Source organism: Haliaeetus albicilla, chromosome 26, assembly GCF_947461875.1.
Source record: "Haliaeetus albicilla chromosome 26, bHalAlb1.1, whole genome shotgun sequence".
NCBI lineage: Eukaryota > Metazoa > Chordata > Aves > Accipitriformes > Accipitridae > Haliaeetus > Haliaeetus albicilla.
In genome coordinates this window covers 20889730-20907075 of record NC_091508.1, presented here as the reverse complement: position 1 = coordinate 20907075, position 17346 = coordinate 20889730, and the positions used below count along the sequence as shown (strand labels likewise).

Here is a 17346-nt window from a genome sequence, read left to right as displayed (position 1 = left end):
TTTAAAGTGGGCTCCTTTTTATCGATAACTTTTTCTATCCAATGGATATCATTATTACAGTGTCATATAGGCTTTTGTTTTGGTTTGTTTTTTGCTTTAAGTTGTGCATTCTGAAATCTCCTTGCTGTAGTTACCCTGACTTGCTGAAGAGCTTTGTTTCAGTAATAGTTGATTATTGCAATGTGCTCCCTGATAATTTGTAGAAGAAAGACATAATGCACCATGTGATTACAGAGTTGTCCACATGGTAGTAGTTCATGTTAGTAGACTAACATATGGTAAATGCCATTATAAGACAAAAAAAAAAAAAAAGAAGAATACTCTAAACATGGCTAACATTGGTGAGCAGTTTATTCTATGGCACTGATACATGAGAAAGAGGTGAAAGAGTCCAAGAGAAACCAATTTGTCTATTGAGATTCTGTTATCGGAAGCAAATGACAGACACGCACCCCTTTTTTTTTTTTTCAGCTGTGGGAAGTTTGAGTAAATTAAATTATCAACCATGATAGCCCTATCTGGGGTAACGCACAGGGGTGGACTTTTTAAAAAGCATGGCAGAATTTTAATGTGCATGCCAGTGAAGCAATTACTCCCATCACTAGATTGGACTATCTGATTTAGTGTGTCAGGTTCTTTAAATGAACATGATATGCCAAATGAACTAATGGGCACAAATTGAGCTTGCATCCTGAGTTTATTCATCACTTAATAAATTATTTCTTTGGCTAGCTTTCAATTACCAGGAATGGAAGAAGCAGATGTCTTGGGCATCAAATATCCCAGCATTAAGCGTTTCATTTGTCTCGCTGTTCAGTAGCTGCATGGAGGCGTAGAAATAGTTTGAAATTTTACGCTGGGAAAAGCTGACTAGAAGACAAGAGTCATTTAACTTGTCATTAAACATGATGGAACAGACTGATGTGACCCGTGAGACAATTTATATTATTGGCTTCTAATCAAAAGGTAGAAATGACCTGTCAGACAAATTTGACTATGATGGGTTATTAATTGTGTCAAAGTTATGGAAACAATTCTATTCTCTTTGTGGCTCCTTGTTTATTTGTTCTGACAAATGCCCCCAACTCTGAATAAAAAAAAGATTTAAAATAAATGGTTCAAACAGTTAGTGAATTGATTGCAACCTGAAAGTTGTTTGCCGTGACTGATCCTAGGACCAGACTCGGGTTTTCTGCACAGGGTGGACACACAGCAGCAAGGACGGCTCCAGTCACACTTACAACCTCGGTCCCCCTGGGGCTGCGACCTCCCCAAGTCCCCGGGCTGTGAGCACCTTCGCTTTGGCATGGGTTAGTGCAGATCTGAGGCTATTCCAGCAGATGCCAGGTAGCTGTAGACAGAAGTTCTTATGAGAACAGAGGACTGCTTCAGGCATCCACCTTTCTTCTCAGCTAGTCCCCTGCACCAGGAGCTGGTGGAAAGGCCTCTTTTACCAGAATAAGATTAATTCATACCTGCCTGGCACTGCCAGAGAGAGCCAAGTAATCGAACTTGTTTGTTCCTTTCCGAACACTATTCTTATGTAAAAGCAAAGTATCCTTCCCAGCTCATTCAGGAGGTGAGTTTGATCCCGTTGTTGGATAAATCCCAATAATCTTGATTTGTCAGGAGTAGGGAAGTTGCCATCCTATCTGGATTGCTCATGCAGGGGTGCAATGCTTCCATTTTCCAGTCCAGAGGTGCTCACTCTTCATCTGTTGTGAAATGATTTCTGTGCAGTGTTTGTAAAGCACTTTGATATCCTCTGTAGATGAAAGGTGTTATATAAATGCAAATTTCATTCCTTTCATTTCAATTTCATTTAATAAATAAATAAATTGTTCAGGTTTTAGTGGGAAGGGCGTTCTGAGACCTACTACTGCATCTGTATTCTGGATATAGCTGTGGAGAGAGGTTAAGGCCACAGATTGTCTTTCAGAGCCTAACAGAATTAATTTTCACTTGTACAAAAACAGATTTTTGCAGGCTGGATAATAATTAAATAAGTGACGAATCCACTGGCTCTGTTAAATTGGGTATCTCATCCCTATGAGTAAGGAAACAGAAAGGATGCATTGCTCAATTAGCATTTTAAATTAATTTTTCAAGGCTATTTACTGAGGAAACTGAAATTTTAATTAAAGTAGCAAATAAAGTAATTCACTCAAAAGCTTTATGAGATTCTTTTTTCTGTCATATTGAAAAAAAATCCAGTGCTTAAAGAAATGTTTTAAAGCAGGAAAAATTATATTTGGAGTAAAGAACAAGTAGTTTCTGCAAAATACTGGGGTTCTTTCAATAAGTAAATGGTATTGAAGTCAATGGGTGATGAGGGTGGTAGATATTTCATAAAAGTGTGTCCTAAAAATGCTGTGGTCAGAAATATAGCATATTTATTTGAAAAAGATGTAACCTAATAGTAGAAGAGATTCCCGTGAATGTATTCCATATGGTATTTAATTAATGGCACCTACATGGAGTTGCAGATAAATTTTTTTTTTTTTAATTGATGAAAGGGACTGGGTCTAAGAGAACAAGTGTGGAAAATAAGAGTACCTCTTTTACACAAAACTATTATTATTATTATTATATGGATTACAAATGTTTGATTTTTAACAGGTTTTTTTTTTTTTTGCTTTGGATGGTTGATACTGCTAATTCATGGGGCTTTTGTTCCTACTGCTGGAAGCTTGCTTTTTTTAAACCATTTTACTACTGTTAGAAACTGTTGCTATCAGTAATTGGCAGCACTGTTTCAGAGCTCTTCAGACTGTTCAAAAAAGGTTGATCTTTTTGGTAATAGATAACTATAAAGTCTTCCAATTTATGGTGAAATTGTGTGTGAATGGGAAAAGAAGCTCTTAAGCTGTTGGAATACTTAATATTGTTGAAATAATTGCCTTGGTCCTTAATAGTTGAAACATATATGCTCAACAAATGATTAATTAAATTATAAGCTTTTCTTTTAAATTCAGGCTATTGGTACCAGAAAGGAATTAATACTGTATAAATTAGTACACATAACTGAATATATAAAAATATTAATTTTAAATTTATTGCAGCTTGGACACCAATGTAAATCAGCTTGCTCAGAAAGTGCTTTGCAGCTACGCTTTACTATTAATTTACTAATTATTACTATATTACTAACTACTGTATTCCCTAAAATAAAGTTCTAGGGAGTAGAAATGTTTCCTGCTCATGCTAGACTGGGAGCACATGGAAATGCCACATGGTTGGGGGTAAAGGGCCACTGTGTGTATCGATGCAATCTGGGGAAGGGATTTAGGTTACCAAACTGCGGAGGGGGAGCACAAATATAAGCCATAAGACTGTTGGCATTAAGTGGTGATCTTTTTAAGAATAGGAGTTGATTTAGCAACTGCCAGTAAAGACAAGTCATCCATGACCTCTAGTGCTTTTTTTTTCCTTGATGGTTGCTTATCACTCCTTAAACTGGGGAGGAAAAAAACCCCAAACCAAAATGTTGTCAGCATTTATTTACTTCCCAGCTGTAGCACTTGCTATTGCTGTGCCTTCATGTGCTGGAATTAAGTGCTTCTTAATGAAATTTTATTCCCTGTAATAGTATTTTAAATTACAAATGAGTCATGCCTTAATTGTGGTTGATAACAAGCTTGGAGTTTCTCAGTACAGATCATGCCTCTCAGTCATTTGTTTTTAGTTTCTAGAAACCTTTCACGGTTTGTTAATGTCTTGAACTGATCAAAATATTCTTAGTTCTGCAACCAAAATATAGAGCATGGGTTTTTTTGATAGTCAGAAGACTGTTCTTGGTTTATGCTTAATATGAGCCTTTAGAAAAGTAAGGAATGAATGGGTATTGCCAGTTTGCTTTAAAACTTGCCTCCTATCTTTTTTCCAGTTTCCTTTTGGCAGACGCTTGCCGTGCGATATCTATTGGCATGGGGTATCATTTCATGATAATGATATATTCTCAGGTCAAGTCAACAAGTTTCCAGGTACCTTACCTCTGTTTCTAGTTTAAACAAATGCTTTAAGAACATGATTATTTTAACTGTTTCTGTGTTTTACTGTTTTTTGATGTGAATTATCTGCCTAATCAACTGATAGTATTTTTAGCATATTACCATTTTTGGTAGGTGATTTCTGCTTAGGGAGTAAGAATATCAGAATGGGTGTCTCAAACAATTTCTGAACCGAAATTTGTTTTGGAGAGGAAGCGTTTTTGATGAAAAGAGTACTTAATATGTATGAATTTAAGAAAAATAAGACTGTTAGGCTATAATTTAAGTGAAGTGTGCAATTATTGTGTGTTATCTAGCATTGATAACAGTGCTGTGTCTTTGGATTTGGTTTTGATTCAAAGTGGAAAGTATCTGTTTTGTTGTTTTGGTTTTGTTTTTTTTTTTCATACTCTGGCCTTTCTCAGGGAGAAGCTCAAAGCGAAGTTCCTCAAATGGATTTTTTTAATATTGAAGAGTTCGTGTCAGCCCTCATCTTATGATGACTCTTCTACTTTTTTAAGCTCCCTTTTTTTCTCGTTTAATCCCTGTTGAGATCTCTCTAAATAAGAGCTAAGAGCTTAGGTATTGACTTATCTAAGCCCTTTACTTCAGATTTATTGCTGCTGTTAGTATGCTGTGAGAATAAGAACCCTCAGATATCGAACTTCATGCTTTATTTACCCTGAATTTCTCCTGTCTGTGGGAAGTTCACGTTCAAGTATCAGATGATATAGTTTTCTGGTGTTTTAAATCTGTGTTAGATGAATGTTACTCTCTCTGTATTCTGGCTTCTAGGTGGCTGGCACAATAATCAAAGCCAGAGAGTCCTTCAGAACTAGGCCTGATTTCCAGGAACATTGAACTAACTTGATGCTGGGTATTACTAAATTCTTCCTCTTGAAGAAGAGGTCTTGATGCTTCTCTTAGTTACTTGTGAGACATTCAAAGAATCTGAAAGGGTTAGTCCTCAGAAAGACTTGGAAACTTTTCCATAAAAATAGATTTTTAGTCATGTTCCTGATGGAAATAAGACTTCCGAAAATGTGTGTGTGTGTTCCCTGTCACTTTCTGTCCTCCTTGTATCTTTGGAATCTCCTGGCCAAAATCAACTGAGCTCGACAGCGGTTTGCAGTCACAGACTACTGAGTTCCCGTAGGTTTTGTGGAAGTTTGCTGACCATGTAGCAAGGAAGCCCACAGATGATGTTCTCCCCAAGAAAGAAACTGCAGCATGAACTAAGCTGTCATACTTTAAAGCATATAAACAACATGGGAGTAACCCTGAATGCCCTGACCTTGGGAAAAGCTTCTACCAGAGCGCTCTCAGATCTGGAAATGGCATGATCCAAGCATGAGATTCACAGCTGCAGGAAAGCAGCTAAGTTTGGCTTCTCACAAAATAACCTATTCTTTCTGACGTAGTTACTTAAATGAATGCAAAGTAAACACAAAGTGGTTGATTACATTTAAATGACATTTTTACCTATTTCTGGAACAATGGCAGGCTAGGGCAATAATTTTGGATTATAGCAAAGACAGTAGTTACTATTCAACTAATGTTTTCCCTCTGTTATTCTGAGCTGTATTTTTATAATTTTTTTATTCTAATATGATACAGCAGTACATACAATATGAAATATGGCAGGGGAATGTTACAAATATTTTGTCAGATTTTAAATTTTAAAAGGTTTTCAGCTTTATTGAAAGCAATGACTAGAGAACCTACCAGTAGGGTGAGTAATGATATAACAATTTACTTTTAGGTTGAGCCTTCAGTGTGGATTTTTCATCACTTTTAGACTCTGTCTGTTCTTTTCACAGGCATGACAGAGATGGTACGTAAAATTACACTGAGTCGGGCAGTGCGAACAATGCAAGATCTATTTCCCCTTGAATATAACTTCTATCCTCGATCCTGGATTCTGCCAGACGAATTTCCCCTCTTTGTGGCTGAGGTAGATTACTTTTTCTCTCAGAGTAGTGTAACTTCTTGGATATTGTTGCCATGTCATTCTTAAGTTTTTTTTATACCTACCAGATTATTTAAAATGACACTTGGGTGCTGTGGATGACATCTTTTTCAGTTTGCCTGAGACCAGACTTTTGTTTGTTATGTTCTAGAAAAAGCTTAAAAACAGTTACGCTTCTCTGCAATGCCAGAAGAGATGTCTGCAAATTAAACACGGTAGAACCATAAGCCCTTTCCCTGCATATTCTACTGAGTTTAAAAGGGCTGAGGAGGTTCCAGTACAGTAGCGTGTGGAGTGTGGTACTTCACTAGGTTCATTGTCACTGAAGTCTTTTTAGTCCATTCTGCCTGTTTATCCAAATCTTTCAAAACAGCAGTTTGTACTGTGTGTTGTTAAATATAATCACATCTTCCTGAATAATTGTTTGATTTAATCTCTTGTCAGACTGTTGCTTTGTTTAAATATTCAGAGTGTAATAAAGTACCATTCTTTTTTAGCTTTCTTGGAAAAAAGTGATGCTGTGTGTTGATGTTTGGTTCTGTTATTACAAATATTTTTTTAAATATTGTATGTGTTTGTTTTAACTCTGACTCGCCCAGTACATTCTTGTATTCTACAGTATCCTCTGCTTGGAAAAGTGACAGAAAAAGTATGGACTTTAAGAGACTTCTATACTGTGTGTACTTTTTGGATAATTACCATATCCACAATCCAGTTAAATCTATGAACATCTTTTAAAATACACTCTTCATGTGTGCTGGGTCACTGCCATGGCACTGCTAGTAACAGTAAAAATGAGTAAAATCCCAACAGTACTTCAGCCTTATTGCTTTAGTTGCAAGACCAGTTTGTAAAAGCAGTGTAAATTATGCAGTCGATTTAGCAATGACAGGTAGATAAGTGCAAATAACTTGGAAGTAAACTTTCAAAATGGTGCACTGGAGTTCTAGCAATGACTCTTTCGGGAATCGTGCCCGTCTCGGTTACAAGGCGCTGATTAACTGAGCAGCGCGTAGCAATGTGGTCTGTACATCAGGTTAAATGCACACACCCGCACGCTGTCAGCAGGTGGCACTGCAAATAAATACTTTTCTCTGGTTGAACGGTTACTGGAGTAAAAACGGTTTGTTTTTTGTTCCAAGAATAACAGATGTCCAGTAACACACTCCTAGGAGTTTCCTTCGCATATGTTCTTCCATCTGTGTTTGAGAATAGCATAGTTCTTGTTATCAAACATTATATTTTATGTTGTAAGAGTTTATGTTCTACTTAACACAAGTTTGTAATGTAACCCCTCCAAAACAAGAAAAAATAAAACAAAAAATTCCACATCCACTGTGAACCATAAATGGTTCAGAACACTTTTCAGTTGCAGTTTCATGAGTTCTGAGTAGGAGCTCTCCAGCCTTTTCTGTTGTTTTTCTTCATATGTGGTTTTGTTTGCTTTACAACCAAGGGAACCTAATGCTGCTGAAAATGTTAGCTCTCTGAGACTCAATATTCAGCCTATTCACAAACAAGTGCAATACAGCATTGGCGGTGCCTGCATGTTAGACATACCCCTATAGAAACTGGCATACACTTCAATATATGAATGCCATGTGTACATTTATCTGAGCAAAAGATGATTTAGCCATCTCTGGTATTTCTGGAAGTAAAGCTGTATTGTCATGGGCTGCAGCTCCTAAGTATGTAGCTCTAGGTGTGTCATGCTGAAACTCATTTTGTTGTACCTTCACTATTACTAGTATTCAAGTCCTTTAGAGCATAGTTAATTACCAAAAGTCACAAATTCAGTGTCAGTGTATGTATAGGTTAGACGTGAGAAGATGGTTTGGTGCTGTTTGTAGTATAGAATTTTGTCGCAAAGGGCTGGACTGAGAAATGGACATCTATGAGATTTTGCCTGTAATAGAAATGACTATTGAAAGAAGAAACTCCTTGAGAATGTAAATCTCACTGCCTCCTCTTGAAGTGCTACAACATTTCAAAATAGTTTCTCTCTCAAGTATTCATACTCTGCCTCACTTCTCTAGACATGATTGTGAACTTTTATTATACATTTGTATCAATAACTAAATCAAATGCTGTCAGCTTTTCCCACTTTCCCCTATACCTAAATCCAGGTAGAAAACACTACAGCTAATCAAATATTAATCTTCTGTGCTTTAAAAGCCACTAATTGATGAGAAAGCTGCACTCTTGAGTTTGTTGTGGGTGAGCTTCATATTGGGAAATGCCAACAAGATGGTAGTTCCCTTAGTGTCATTTGTATTGAAATGAAATGGTGATAGGTATTTTTAACAAGGGCTTAAAAATTCATTTTACTGAGTAAATGTATGCTTAGCTACTTTCAGAATTCACTTATTTTACCTTCTAAAACATTTTGTACTAACATATCACTGTAACAGAAGATTAATTACAGATAAGCAAATCTCGCAGGTGCTATGGTAATCACCCCTTCACTAACAGAGAAGAATCTGTTGGAATCTGTGTGCTAAGAACTTATTTCTAATAGGAAATTCCAATTTCTAAAAAGTAACTAGCTTAGGATTCAAACCAGGACCTTGATTGCTCTCATACTACCTTTTTTGTGTTGTCTGTGAGGATGATGAATAGGCCTAGTATGATTAATTTTTAATAAGAATCTAATTTGGACAGTCTCATTTCTAGCACAGCGTATTTTTGGTGGTTTAATCAGGTTTTCAGCGTTTGAATACCTCTTAGGCATAGACATGAATTTTGTAGTCTTTGTGCTGTCAAATCTTATAGCCCATTACATGCTTTTTTTTCAGAACACTATATTAATTCAGCCTGTGTTTCCTCATGAAAGGCAAACCTGCAACTGGATCAGATTTTCATGCCTTTAAACATCATACTCTCCTCTTGCTGTTGACTGTAAACAGTTAACATGTTTTTAAAGATAATTTCCTTCTGTCAAGCTAAGTACAAAGAAATACTTCATTTCATATGAACTAATTTTCCTACATGACTGAATCTTCTAAGTCTGGACAAGCTTCCTCATAATGAGAATTTGAAAGAACATAGTTGAGGGGATTGTGGAGAATCTGAAGATGACTGTCAGGAATTTCCTTGAAGATCAGGAAACCATCTGCTTCAAGGCAGTCAATCTGCTGAAAAACAGACTGACTCTGGATTACTGTTTCCCCTTTCCCCACCATCCCATCTTCATCTGCCATTTATAAGTTTTGATGGACTAGAAGGCCTGAATAATGTCCAGGTCTTCTAGTCCATCAAAAAATGGACTAGAAAATGATGGAGAAAATTATTTCTTTTCCAGATAAATGGAAAGAGTTAAGTATGAGATCTGTGAGAGTAATGATTGTTAAAATGCAGTACTTCAAAAGCAGGTTGCTGTTGCATCTTTAACAGTAGTCCCCAGAAAGCATTACCTTTTTTGAAAAGGTGCTGCTGTAGCAGAGCAGAAGTAGCCTGAGGCGTGAACAACAGGCATGGGAATGGGAGGCAGATTGCCCCAGCTGATCTCAGAGAGGTTCTTTATTACTTTCTGCCCTAGTAGACCACGATTGTTGCTTCGTATGTACAACTAGAGTCATAGTAGGGTATGTTTAGTCATAGACTTTTAAGATTAACCAGGTAGCTTTCTGGGATGCTAAGTTTAACAACGGTGAACCAGAGAAACTCCTTTAGTATGCAGAGTAATGTCACGTCAGGGGAAGATTATTCATTAGTGGTAGAAAGACTAAGGCATAAATCCTGCCTTCCTTCTTTGTACATCTAGGCCTGCTGATCTACTTGGACCTATTTATCCACATGCTGTTTATGTAAGCCTGATCTCCATTGTGGCGTTTTATCCCTCAAAGTGACCTATTTTGAAGAAGGATCTTTCATTGAGTTAGTGTGACACTTGTCCACGAGAAAAATCCTAGTCTAAATAATTAATCTTGAATTTCTGCAGTAGCTAGTAGGACGGCTTTTAGCAATGTGGTTCTCAATGAAGTGAATGACTGGACAGGATGGAGCCAGAAGTCCTTCAGGCCTTGGGAACATTGCTGCTAGCAGAACCTTGTCTGCATCAGCAGCCTAATGTAGTTGCAGGAGGGGGTGTTGTCCAAAAATCACGATGATCTGACCGGCGCTCAGCCTTTTCCTGTGCGTTAATTTTTTTCTCTTTCATTCTAGAGTGCCATGGCTGATGGTGGCAATTGATTGTTTTTTCTTTGTTAGCTTGTATCCTCAGGCATCTTAAAGTCAATCTTCAGTTGTTGCTGGTGAGCTGCAGGCCTGTGTAAAACCAGATCCCTGACTTTGTTCAGCATGGTGCTGGCTGAATGGAGAGAATAGCAGCTGCAGGTCTGGTGCCATAAGACATGTGAATGCAAGGAAAGAGTGGTCTGTACTGTGACATCCCTCCGTTTTGAAAAGAAGAGATTTTAAGTGCTTTATTCTTCCGAATCCCGTGAGTAGCTGATAAACGTGCTAGTCTTCATCCTGCGTTTTCTTTAGCTGCATTCTTTGTTAGGACTGCCAGGGCCAGTGCTGTTAGGAGTTTCATGAGCTACAGTCCTTCAGCATCTGTTCATTGAAACCTGGATTTTTATAGTTGCATTTTGATAAATTACAATTTGTGCTCTAACATTTGATTTCCTCCTAAATATTTGTGAATGTAGTACTACTATATTTACACCTGTAGGGACTTTTGCTGTTCTCTGCGTGTAGATGTAGAGCTGGGGGAGCTACAGAGGCTTCCTTACTAGGGTCCTGTTGCTTTACCATGAACTTAAAAGGCTACCCAAGAAGGTAATGCATCAGTTCATTTTCCACTGCTTGCTCAGTCCTTGACCTCCAAACCAGTTGCCAATTAATACCAGTTCCCTTCGGTTCTCTTTCTGTTCTTGGTGTGTGCCAGTTGCATCACTACATTCACATTCCACTTGCCAAACAGCTTCCGATAGCTGTGAGCACCACTGGTGCTGACGGGATTCGGAGAGATGGCAGACAGGTCTTCAGTCATCCTGTACCTCAGGTAGCTGCTTTTTTCCTCCGATGCTTCTGAAAGCTGAGACACATTAACTCACTGGCTTAAACATGCTCATATTCTTTCCTTGCTGCATGTTGTAAAACTTGCCATATTTTATGAATAGTTTTTAAAATTCATCTAAGATGACTCTAAATCCTTTGTGACTTTCTTTCTTTCTTTCTTAATTTCACTTCTACTAATTGAGGCATCCAAATCTCTGCAGTTCTTATTTTTGCTATACAAGTAATAAAATAACTAAAATTTATTTAGGCAGTGGGAGATATGCATATAACATGAAAGATCTGATATTCAGCAGATGTGTCAGGCCCTTACAGTGACCTAGTTACTGTCTTCATGATTTTTTTCATCCTCAAATAAAATGCATTGAAGCTTGCAAAGTTTAGGTTTGCTTCTTGGGAATGTGAACTTTGTAGGCTATTTAGATGGTGTAATTGCTCTTTTCTCTGATGTAAAAAAATACCCTAATTATATTGATTTTTTTTTTTTTTTTTTTTGTGTGAGAGAGTTTTGAGTGAATATATGCTGTTTACAAAAGTGCAGATTTGAATCCAGCAGTTAGTTATTGGTGCCATGTTTAATTCTGACTCACTGTATCCAGCTGGGAATGACATTAGCCTCCAAATGTTCCCTGCTAAATGAATGTATCAGTTTAACATGTTCAAAGGCCAAAACAACCTTATTACAATAATCATGTTTTGGATTGCCAACTATTAACATGCTGTTCCAGGTGGGATTATTTAAGTTTCTCACAGATAAGGTAATTGAATCTTTAGGAAAGAAAAATGGCCATTTCCCTCTTCTTTTTCCCAAAATTTTTTTTAGTTTTACTTCTTATGTAACTCCCATTAGTTTGTTAAAGCCAAAAAATTCAAAGATATTTATAGTTGCTTCCAAGAAGCTAGTTTCTATAAAAGGCTGTTGTCTGTTATATTGCCAAGCCCTGTTTATGCCCCAGAAATCAAGCTGCTGATGTCAGTATGAAGAAATGACAGTGGGGTCATTATGAAGAAATGGGATTGAGCAAAAAGTTCAGATTCAACTGCCTTTTGAATTTGAGACATTTGGATCTAGATCTGAGTTGTAGAACTTTTTCTTTTTTTCCTTTTTATTCTTCTCTCTTGGTGTGTGAGGATGCAGACCCCTCTCTATAATCCTATAATTCTCTATAATTGAGTTTTGTGCTTCATCTTACTAAGGCCACATCAGTGATTCTGTAGGACAGTTAGGTTCTGACAAATCATGGGTACTTCCCTATCACTGTTGTTATAATTTCTGTTTGTGGTAAGCCATTTCCCTTATACACCCCAAGAATCTAGGGCACAGTATGGAAAAAACCTCAAGGTATGCCTTATACTGTACTCATGGATATCTACAAAGCAATGAGAGAACTGGATACATGAGTATCAAGGTCCAGGCTGCTGTAAACAGTACAGAAATAGGTCATATAGTCCTCCAATGACATTCTTACAAAGTATTGAAGTTGACTTTAACAAACAGAGATCTTTCATGGCAAGGCACTACAATGGAAAGAAACTGATACTGAAAGGTACTGATTTGCTAACCTTCTCCACTGCCCCCTTTCTCCTTTTTTTTGCTGTTTCTGTGTCTTGATGATCTTTATATACATGCTCACAGCGTGTTAGTAGCTGTCAAAACTTGTTACCTGCTATTTTCTTTCTAGTGGGGGCATCTCCCATCACCCCATACATAGTAAGCTCAATTGTCAATGTGTGTCTTTTGGAAAAAATGTTTTCTGGAGTAATTCTATTAATTTAACTTGTTAGCAGTAAAGAGTATTTGACAGCTTTTTAAGAAATCTGCGAAATGAAAGCATTTCTCTGTGAAAAAAGTGAAATGTATCTTGTGTAGTGACTTTTCTAAGCATTTTTGCATATTAAAATACATTATGCTGGTAGATGTTGGTGTTAGCTGTTTGCAAGCTCATACACTAGAGCGCACTGTGTTTCACACTGAACCAGCATAGCAGCAGTGAACGTCTGAACACAGATTGAACATCTGCACTAGCTTGAGGAAACAACAGGCCAGGCATGGAGTGCTTTGTAGATTCGTCCAAATGATTTGATACAAAACACCATCAAATTCTCCACCAGCTTCCCTCCCTTTCCTGATTTCACACTAGGTACCTCTAAAGAAAGCATCTGAATTGTCATGTGCTATGAACAGATCTTCCTAATACAAATCAAAGCCACTGAGAAGAGTTGTTGAAATCATGATAGAATTTGCTTTATCTTGCATTTGATAGAAAGGTACTAATTGCATGTCAGTGAGGTGAATTCTGGTATAATTTAGAAAACCCTTCATTTTGGGGAATGGTGGTAGGTAGCAACTAAGGCATAAACTCTATGCTTTGTTTAGTAAATTTGTGGTATTTGCTTATACCTGTACATGGCTCAATATTCCCTAGTTTTACTAACACTGGGTATCTGATTGTGAAGGATATTCAGTGGTGGGAAGAGGTATTACCAGTGCCACATTTTTACTTTATCTTTCCTTCTTCCCATACTGTTTGTCTGCATTCATACCTCAATAAATAAGGTGCCTTTCCTTAGGTTAATGTTTATCTTTGTCAGTCGTTGTTCAAAATGGAGTACGCAAGTTTAACGTTGCTGTTTCATATATATTAGTGACTAATAAAATGGATGTCATGAGATATACAGCATTTCATTCTGTAAATTGGTACATAACATTATAAAGAAGTTCCTGAAATCATTTATACAATGGCCTGTTAAATAAAATGACCTTTTATCTGTACTAGTAATTTCCTACTCATGCTTTTCTGTTTGTCTTTGTGCTTGTCAGCACTGTTTATCTTCTACATTTTTGCATGGCGTTTACTACTATCGTGATCATGTTATTTTTATTTATTTTTGCTTATGAGTGGAATTTGTTGGCTTTCATAGTACTAGCCCTTCTTCCCCCTGCAATTAGTGTCTTTCAGTGTAATTCTTTTCCTTTTAGGTTCGTATGATGAAAGACAGTGATCCATCCTGGAAGCCCACTTTTATTGTAAAACCTGACGGAGGGTGCCAGGGGGATGGAATCTACCTCATTAAAGACCCAAGTGACATCAGACTGACGGGAAGCATCCAGAGCCGGCCAGCTGTGGTCCAAGAATATATTTGCAAACCACTGCTTGTCGACAAACTGAAATTTGATATTCGTCTTTATGTCTTACTGAAATCTTTAGAACCCTTAGAGATTTATATAGCCAAAGATGGACTTTCTAGATTTTGTACAGAGCCCTATCAAGAACCCACTTTAAAAAATTTGCACCAGGTTTTTATGCACTTAACCAACTATTCACTAAATATCCATAGCGGGAATTTCATCCATTCTGACAATGTAAACACTGGCAGCAAGAGGACTTTTTCAAGCATTCTGTGCAGACTGTCTTCCAGAGGAGCTGATGTCAAAAAGCTGTGGTCAGATATAATTTCACTGGTGATTAAAACAATTATTGCACTGACACCAGAACTGAAAGTTTACTATCAGTCTGACATACCAGCAGGAAAGCCTGGGCCAACTTGCTTCCAGGTAGGTTGGAATTTCTGCTAGGAATGCAGTTATTTCTATGCGTGGATTCATCTTCTGGGTGTTTAATTCCTTTTCTAAAAGCTTTCCCTAGTTATGTTGCTGATCACTGGTTGGGTGTAGTGCATACACTGAATAGCATTGTGTGAGCTCAGAGCTTGGGTTCTCCTCACCCAAGTTTTACCTTACAAATCTCAGTCTCTTGACCTGTGTATGTCACTACTAGCCATAAACATATATGGAGAATTTTCAATGGGTATCAATCGTTAGTAGCAGTATTCACTCCAGTTTCCATCTTCTAGATGTTGTAACTACGAAGCTTTGCAGCTTCCTAATGCCGCTATAATGGTGACAGTTTTAAGACCTGCTTGTCATAGGTGCTAAGATTCCATGTTGACAGATGGCAGCATTTAGAGATGGGTGTAGTGTGAAAGTAGCCATTAGTATTGAAGGCAAATGGTTTCAGTAATTATTAAGCGATATAGCATGTTTCTCAGTTATTTCTCTTTTGTCCCTCAAATGTTTCTTCCTCCTGAATGTTGACATGTGGATGACCATTGCATTCTCTAGAAGAACACTGTGAGTGGAACTGAAGTAACGCATTGCTTATTATGCACAGATTTTAGGGTTTGACATTCTCCTGATGAAAAACTTGAAGCCCATGTTACTAGAAGTAAATGCAAACCCCAGCATGAGGATAGAACATGAGCAAGAGGTAAGACCTCTCAACATGATCATGATACTGGAATAGAATTGTTTAGGTTTGGTTTTCTGGTCTTTTTTCCTTGTTTGAAAGATGAAAGCTGTCTGCTAATATGAAACCTCCAAGGTTCTCTGTAATTTTCTTCTTTGAAATCATTACTAATCTTATGCACTGGAAATATGACTTATTGGAATTGTGAAAGCTCTCCATCATCTTTGTCATAAATACATTTATTCATCATCCCCTGCAGTTGACTTACTTGTGTTTAGGGGATTGCTAATAATTTTTTTCATGTTTGCATACATAATATAAATGGTAACATTGGCAACAGTCCTTTTTTAATATTTCAATTTACTAGAGAAACTTGCCAAAAATTGTTGTAATATCATACTGAAAATGTTAAGGTGTTTGTGTATCCTTTAAGAAGTATTTTGTAATCTATCATTGTGTATTTGAAACATACATGACATGCATGAAGTTTGAGCAAATGTGGAATAAATAATCATTAGTTCTATACTGAATAATTGTGTCCCTTTGTAATTTAAAGCTTTCTCCTGGAGTATTTGAAAACGTCCCAAGCCCTGTTGATGAAGAAGTGAAAGTAGCTGTTATCAGAGACACTCTTCGTCTAGTGGACCCTCAGAAAAAAAAGAGAAAAGATATCCAGTAAGTGTGTTGACTTTCTTTGTTTTTTGCATCAGTGCCTTGCAAGCAGTTTAGTAACTCAGATTTATTTATTTGTACTTTGACTTGAGGCCTCTTTTTTTTTTTTATTGAAAGCAGTCATGAGATGTAAATTTGTGTATTAATTTGCTTGAAAGTCACAAATTACTCTGAATGATTTGCCCCATTGGAGCTGAAAAGTATGAATATAGTATTTAGAAATTGCTTCCTTGATCTGTGATAATAAACATAGTTAAATCTATGATCTAGAAACGAGAGGAACTGCCTGAAGCAGCTTGCACAGAAATGCTTGTGGTGGGATCAGGCTGAGAGAAATATCTTCTTTTCTGATGAAACACTTTGTTTTAAGCAGTTCCTTGGAGGCATGAAAGGGAGATTTTTTTGTGTGTGTCCCTAGGAATTCTTGCTTGTAGGCCTGCCTCCATACTAGAATATAGATTTTTGTTCTTCTCTTGGCACTTAGTGGCAACCTTAAATATGTTATTCATGTTCTATAATGATTTCAAGTGCAAATTTGCTGTCCTTTTGTAGACAGTCCCATGAACGAGACATGACTGACAATACTTACAAGTTCTGTATTATTGTAATATTATTATAAGATCAAGCTAATCTTTCAGAGGTAGTGCCACATAGAAGTTGCTGTGGTCAGTATACAGAATGTCTTGCAAAGCAACCTGTACTGTGTGTTGCCTGTACTTAATGTTCACCCTTAAGACTACTTCAGTGCATGGAGCTGAAAAAAGATCTTTTTTTAACCTGTAATTATGTAACTAGTCATCTCTTTTTTTTTTTTTATACTCAAGTTATGTCAGGCATTCATTAACTACATATTAGATATGGAAAAAAGGCAAATGATAATTAGGAATAAATTCATGGAGAACGCTGGCGTGTGTGGAACTCTCATTCAGCTGAGGATTCTTCTCTGATACATTTTAAGTACTAAGTAATTTTTAACAGGATTAGTTGGTGATGAGATAAACCATTGGCTCTTCACAGCAAGAATTCATCAGTGATGCAGCTTTTTTTCAGAATAATCTGGTTAACAGAGCATCTTGTTGATGAATATCTGCATGTCTTCACCATAAGTCAATCCTATTTCTTGCTGCAAAGGGAATATTCTGGTAACTTTTTGCATGGATGTACAGGAACTCCTGTGTGACAACTGCCCACCTATTCAGCTGAGATTTACCTCTTCTACTTCCAAGTACTTTTTATTAAACTGGGCACGGTGTGTGGAACGTCTTGAGACACATGATCTTACTGTAAGCGTCAAGTAAAGGACCTCACCCTAGTCACCTATGGAGATTTACATCAAAGTAAAAGCATTTGAGAGAGGAACTGAGCACCAGTTTCTTTTGCCTTGTCTTCACTAGCAAAGGTTTTACAATGCTTTCCCTTTGTGTCATTCCTCTCACTCATTTCAGTG

At 37.1% G+C, this 17346-nt stretch overlaps 1 protein-coding gene across 4 annotated transcripts in view; it reads left to right on the top strand.

The window, feature by feature from the left end:
- The window catches only part of TTLL11 (tubulin tyrosine ligase like 11), a 52572-nt gene that overhangs the window by 3702 nt on the left and 31524 nt on the right, over positions 1-17346 (top strand). The window contains exons 2-6 of one of the 4 annotated variants that reach the window (XM_069771206.1): positions 3887-3983; positions 5810-5943; positions 13961-14536; positions 15153-15248; positions 15784-15902. In XM_069771206.1, coding sequence (XP_069627307.1) covers positions 3887-3983; positions 5810-5943; positions 13961-14536; positions 15153-15248; positions 15784-15902 — 1022 coding nt within the window. Of the gene's footprint in view, positions 1-3886; positions 3984-5807; positions 5944-10167; positions 10400-10838; positions 10967-13960; positions 14537-15152; positions 15249-15783; positions 15903-17346 lie in introns of those variants that run through there. The other 3 variants (XM_069771208.1, XM_069771207.1, XM_069771209.1) reach the window with 3 other exon arrangements.